Here is a 5915-nt window from a genome sequence, read left to right as displayed (position 1 = left end):
AATTTGTAACTCTTATCTAATATGAAATTTTGACCTTAATGCGCACGTCACTGTTGTATACTCACAACTCTTAAACTACATATATCGAATTCACCTTAATTTGCTAAGATCTAAACCAAAAGTAATCAGTTCGAATCCATGCCGGGAATAACTTACACTCATTTGGAGCAAGTTATTCCAAAAGTATAGTGAATTCAGTATTATTCTATAATGCGACTGAATATTTGTAAATATAAAATAGCCACACGTGTATGCGACAAAATTTGGATCTTTCCTAGATAGTGACCCCAAAGATTTTCGGGGTTCGTTATCTAGGACTCATCTTTCTTTTGGTGGGATGGGGGTCATTGTCTTTATGATATTTACATTTAGTCTTTGAAACTAAGCAATCAGCTACCACAGTGAAGATGGGTCGATTTCCATTCTAAATACAGAACCAGATTTCTGAAGGAATGTCTACGGCACAGTCGATGTCAACGAACTAATAAGTCGACTGTCAGTCTATAAATGTATCTAAAACATAAGGCACAGATTCGAATCCTGGCGGAGCAGATCCCCTTTTTAATTATGAAATCTCTTGGATGTAAGGTATATATATTTATTTATTTAATAAATATAATGCATGTGTAAAATAGGAAGGTAAAAGGCAACTTTATGAAGAAAAAATGGTTGCCCTTTGAGTGGCGTTTCTTCTTCAGAGTAAGAACATTTATTTTGTTTCCTATTAAGAGGAAACTTTCAAATGAAATTCACTCAAAAGAATCATTAGAAATAAAATGACCCAATTTATTTCCAGTTATTCACATGAAGAAGAAATCAAAGGAGACGGCCGACGAAGTCGTCAAAGAGGTGACAATAACGTCAGGTGAGCGACTAGACATCCTTATTCACAGTTCCCTTTTTGTACGAATATGACTGAAAGAAAACAGAGAATATTGTGCTTCACCTGAAGCATGCCTATTGAATTGAGATCTGGATGGGTAGATTCATTTCATTACTAATATTCTTTTCTAAAGGAAGGTTAAAAATATCACAATTATGATTTCTATTCATGTCATTCCTTTATCTAGTGTTTTTCTCTTGTGGATGAGACGATGATAAAATCATGTATATACTTCAAATTAATCTTACCGTTAGCTAAAACCAAGATACACGACACGACACATACACACACACTCTCTCGCACACATGTATGTACATGTATATATATACGTATACATATTGTGTGCGCGCGTGTGTGTGTGTGGATGAATGTCATTTTAAAGTGATCTGATAGCATTATAAAATCAAGAGCCCATAAAATGAAAATTGACTTCTGCCCGGACCGCTGGTAAACGGGAAAAATAAGTGAGGGAATAAGCTTTTGCTTTTTGATAGTGAATTAACAGGCACGAAATAACGACTTTGTTACGATTAGAAATAGGGATCAACTCTCTGATTCAGTCTAGATGCTGTTCGACTTTTAATGATTTTTGACTCGCACCTGGGTCTACTCAGGTAGCCGGATCCGTTGAAACGCTTGCCTGAGAAGAGATTATTAATCATATTTCCAGTGCAACCCAGGTGGATTGCTTTTTGCACTATGACTGATGAATGACAGCTCATTCCAAAAAAGAAACAGCTCGTCTGAGACCCTACTGATACTTGGACCCAATCCGTCACAAGCATGAGAAATCACCGAGCTCTCTGAGCTGTATTCAACCTGTCGCGTATTGCCCGATAATCTTTGTGAGGTTGATCTATTGGCTGCCCAGTATAAGTTAAAGTACAATTATGGGGTGGTATTTTATAAACACCAGTATCACATTATTATTAAAACATGTATTAATTAGAAAACTACCGATGGTTTTAGAATGGCCAGAAATAAACGGGGTCTCCGATTTCCCTCCTTCACTTCGCTGTCGTCGTGTCCATATAGACTCATACGCATAAGTATGTGATGCGAATGCTATCTCTTACATATACAACTTGTCTTCTATATATACTAGTTATCAACTTTTCTTTCCTTTTTTTAACTGTAAAGGATGTCTTTTTGTTGAAATGTACAAGATGTAACAACTTTTTCGTGAGAGCAAAGACGTAGAAATGAACAATGAAAGTTCGAGCAAAGGAGTGAATCACTCATGTTGATCTTAGAGCTCTCCTTCCTTCCTTCCTTCCTCCAGAGTGCCCAGTTCCGTTCCAGCTGATCAGCGACGCCTGTCTTCTCATTGATGTCGTCAAAGCCAACACATGGTATGATTCTAAAAAACTATGCGAGGCACTCGGAGGCCAACTGGCTGTAATTGACGACGCCAACCTCATGGGAGATCTCTACGACTACTTCAATAATAGGAGTAAGTATTCATCTTTCCTCTGGTACGATCTTCAATCGCTAACAAAATTTGTTATTCCTGGAAAACTGCAGTAGGTTAATGTCCCGTATACAGAGTTACTGATTTAGCTCCTTTTTAACGAAAGTAGGTAGATGCAAAAAATCTCATAAAAAGAGATGAGGACATTTCACGGAGGTATTCATGGATTCGCTGAGGCGTTGAATTACTTAGCCTGTTAAAGCCTAATACCAAACCAATAGCCAGAAGGATAGTGATCGAAGTCACATGTCTATCAAGAAAAGTAAAGTAAGCCGGATGTTCCTCTGCTTTTTGGAACTGGGAAGGGTTAGGCAAACAGAATTCACATTTCTAGAACATATAGTACAACAATACAAGCCATACCCCTGGACTTTATATTCAGCCCCGGTCTTAGTTTGATTCTGTTTTGCTTTGTTGACTATCAAATCTTGGGCAATCAACCAGGTGGGAAATTAAGTGTCACCTCTTTAAGTCTGTATTTGATACCTGCAAGTCAAGAAAGCTGCCTGGAAAAGCATCACATTTCTTTTCTTTACGACTTGGAAGATATTCCTGTGGTAAGAGTGGAAGGACTCTATTGCCGCATGAAATCTGAAATAGTACCCATAGTATAGTCAGAGAGGTATGAGACTGAACTCAAGTAATACCAAAGCTTTAATGATAAGCTTATAGTGATGTTTCGATATGCATAGATAACATCCTACTTATTTTGAATGTGACTTGATGTTACCTTGAAAATAACACTTAGAGTAACACTTATAAAACCCGATATTGTTCAGAAGGCTTTCAAATATCATCCAAAGCTGATGGCAAAATACCCTAATGCTTCAGGTATTGCGGTTTAACATTGCTGGTCAGTGGTTCTCCTGTTTCGACGTCGGTATCCTGTGGTTAAATAAGAGTAAGGTGACATCGTGACACCTCAACAAAATATGGATGTTGACGCTCCATAAAAGTGTCGTTCACACTCATCCAGCTTCATGTGCTGAAGATGAGATTATTAGTTCTCTACTGATAAATAACTAAAGAAAAATGGCCAAACAGGTACTCTAAATCATAATTTGTTTAGTAGGAAAGCAGGAACTTCTACCGAAATAATTTTGTGTAGGAGATCCTGGGATACTGCAGATAACTGAATAAGGAAACAATATTCCTGCGATGGTGAAGCAAACGATCTGAAGCATGGGTGCTGATGCCTCCATATCTGTGGATGCAGAAAGCCTTACAAACGAATTTTAGTTTTCAGGAAGAGTGAAATGACAAAGAAAACCTAGAGTTGAACTTTACGTTAAGTATAGTCAGATCTTCAGTAAATCAGAGTACAAGATAGCCAGTCAGTAAGGTGCCTTATCTAAATCTCCATTAATACTAGTACAACTCATGATCATCTCATCAGTAGAGACTAAAAAAACGATGGTCCCAGACGGCTTACCAAAAGACTCCCTCAGCATCAGCTCCATGCTGACGGGCTCTGAAAAAACCTGTGTATGTGCCCGATAGAGAACATCCGAAATCTATGCCATGGATATATGATATACGAACCTGATGGTCCAACAAAGACATGGCTGTGCTTAAGTCCATCAGAACAAGTTTGGGCTCATAGTCATATCAAGGTAGTCTTTGACACAGCCAGCTAAATCTTTAGATTTAGCGGCCTGTGTCAAAGACTACCTTGATATTGACTATCATAGGTTCCCAACTGCCTCTTATAAACATACTTGCTCTCATGAATTAAGTGTCCAGGTTCACAATACTTTCCGTTTATAAAGTTTAGGATCATATCGCCTAGAAAACCTAGAGACCACTTGAAAAAATGAGATTAGTCTGTGACTATTTCAGCTATCCTTTACAAAACTCACTGGATGATGAACAGCTTTGCATAATATGATGTTAAGGAAAATATTATTTTTTAAAGGAAAAGCGGCAAATATGGCATGCTTTACTGGATCTGAAGAAATCCATAGGACATGCTCTAAACGGAAATCCTGATATTCAATTAAAAATACTCCCACTTGAACTTTCCCAGCGTTTATAATTGTTAATTTATATATATATATATATATATATATATATATATATATATATATATATATATATATATATATATATATATATATATATATATATATATATATATATATATATATATATATATATATATATATATATATATATATATATATATATATATATATATATATATATATATATATATATATATATATATATATATATATATATATATATATATATATATATATATTATATATATATATATATATATATATATATATATATATATATATTTACCCATTTTATGTCTTGCAGCAAGTTTTATAGCTAACACGCGTATTCATGCATACTTCCAGATGATATATATGTATATATATATATATATATATATATATATATTATATATATATATATATATATATATATGTGTGTGTGTGTGTGTGTGTATGTATGTATATATCATCTGGAAGCATGTATGAATGCGTGTATCAGCTATAAAACTAGCTGCAAGACATAAAATGGGTGAATAAGAGAAAGAGTACACAGTGGCAGAAACGACTGTTTTCTCGTTTTCTTTGCATCCCTAAATTCTACTCATTATAACGCAGGCGAGATAGGTGAATATTATCATGTCGTTCTGACATGAACAAAATTCATCAACGTCACCACAGTCATAAGGCCCGGCCGCATATTCCCGAACTGTAACCGACTACCGGACCTTCCCTGAAAAAAGCGGGACGCCAAATCATAACAACTGACCGTAGAATCGTCTTGAAGATAATCTTTGTATGTTCCCACACTCAAATTACCTGCTGGATATTTCTTAGACTAATCTTACCCAACCAAGCGGCATGGCAAAAAAAAAAAAAAAAAACCTGCGTCTGGTGCAATACTAGTATACATCTCGGGAATTTGCAGGCCGGCCACCTTCCTCTTAATCCAAAGTCCCCTTTGCATCGTCCCCGCAGGTGTGAACATGCCTTTGTGGATCGGTGGTACAGACGATCTCCAGGAGGGCACGTGGCTCTGGGAAGACATGTCGCCCATCAAAATGGGTACGCCATTCTGGGGCTTAAACACATATGAAGAGCAAGAACCAGACGGCCGTGACAGGGAGAACTGTCTTACGATGAACAGCGACAATTACTTTTATTTTAATGATATTTCGTGTAACGCCCTAGCTGGTGCTATATGCCAGTATAACATGCGGCTATAACTGCCTTCCTTCTTTGATATCAGTGAATGTTTGTACTGAAGTGGACTGCTTTATCAGTCATGCATGATATTTTTTGGCACTGAATTATTCTGATATATTTTCAAACCATCCTGCAGTTGAACCAACTACGCAACTGCATTATTAATAGGATTTACCAACTGTGTCAGGATATTTTTGCTTCACAGAAAATCCCAAACTTAAATTTAAGACATCGAGGTGCTAATGCTGTTGCACTGCTTATCCTGCCAAGCCCTTGTCATCGTAAATACACCCACGACCATTCATGTGACTTTCATTCATTTCCTGCTTAGTTCTACCGTATTTTTAGTTCT

The 5915-nt window shown here is 36.5% G+C and overlaps 1 protein-coding gene across 1 annotated transcript in view; it reads left to right on the top strand.

Moving 5' to 3' along the window:
* LOC135225774 (macrophage mannose receptor 1-like) overlaps positions 1-5713 on the top strand; it is a 12225-nt gene extending 6512 nt beyond the window's left edge. Inside the window, exons 5-7 of the mRNA XM_064265239.1 lie at positions 797-865; positions 2166-2336; positions 5336-5713. Coding sequence (XP_064121309.1) covers positions 797-865; positions 2166-2336; positions 5336-5583 — 488 coding nt within the window. The 3' untranslated portion in view covers positions 5584-5713. The remainder of the gene's footprint in view (positions 1-796; positions 866-2165; positions 2337-5335) is intronic.
* Positions 5714-5915: the final 202 nt, after the last annotated feature.

The sequence above is a fragment of the Macrobrachium nipponense genome, chromosome 13 (genome assembly GCF_015104395.2).
Source record: "Macrobrachium nipponense isolate FS-2020 chromosome 13, ASM1510439v2, whole genome shotgun sequence".
NCBI lineage: Eukaryota > Metazoa > Arthropoda > Malacostraca > Decapoda > Palaemonidae > Macrobrachium > Macrobrachium nipponense.
This window is presented reverse-complemented; position numbering and strand designations above follow the sequence as displayed.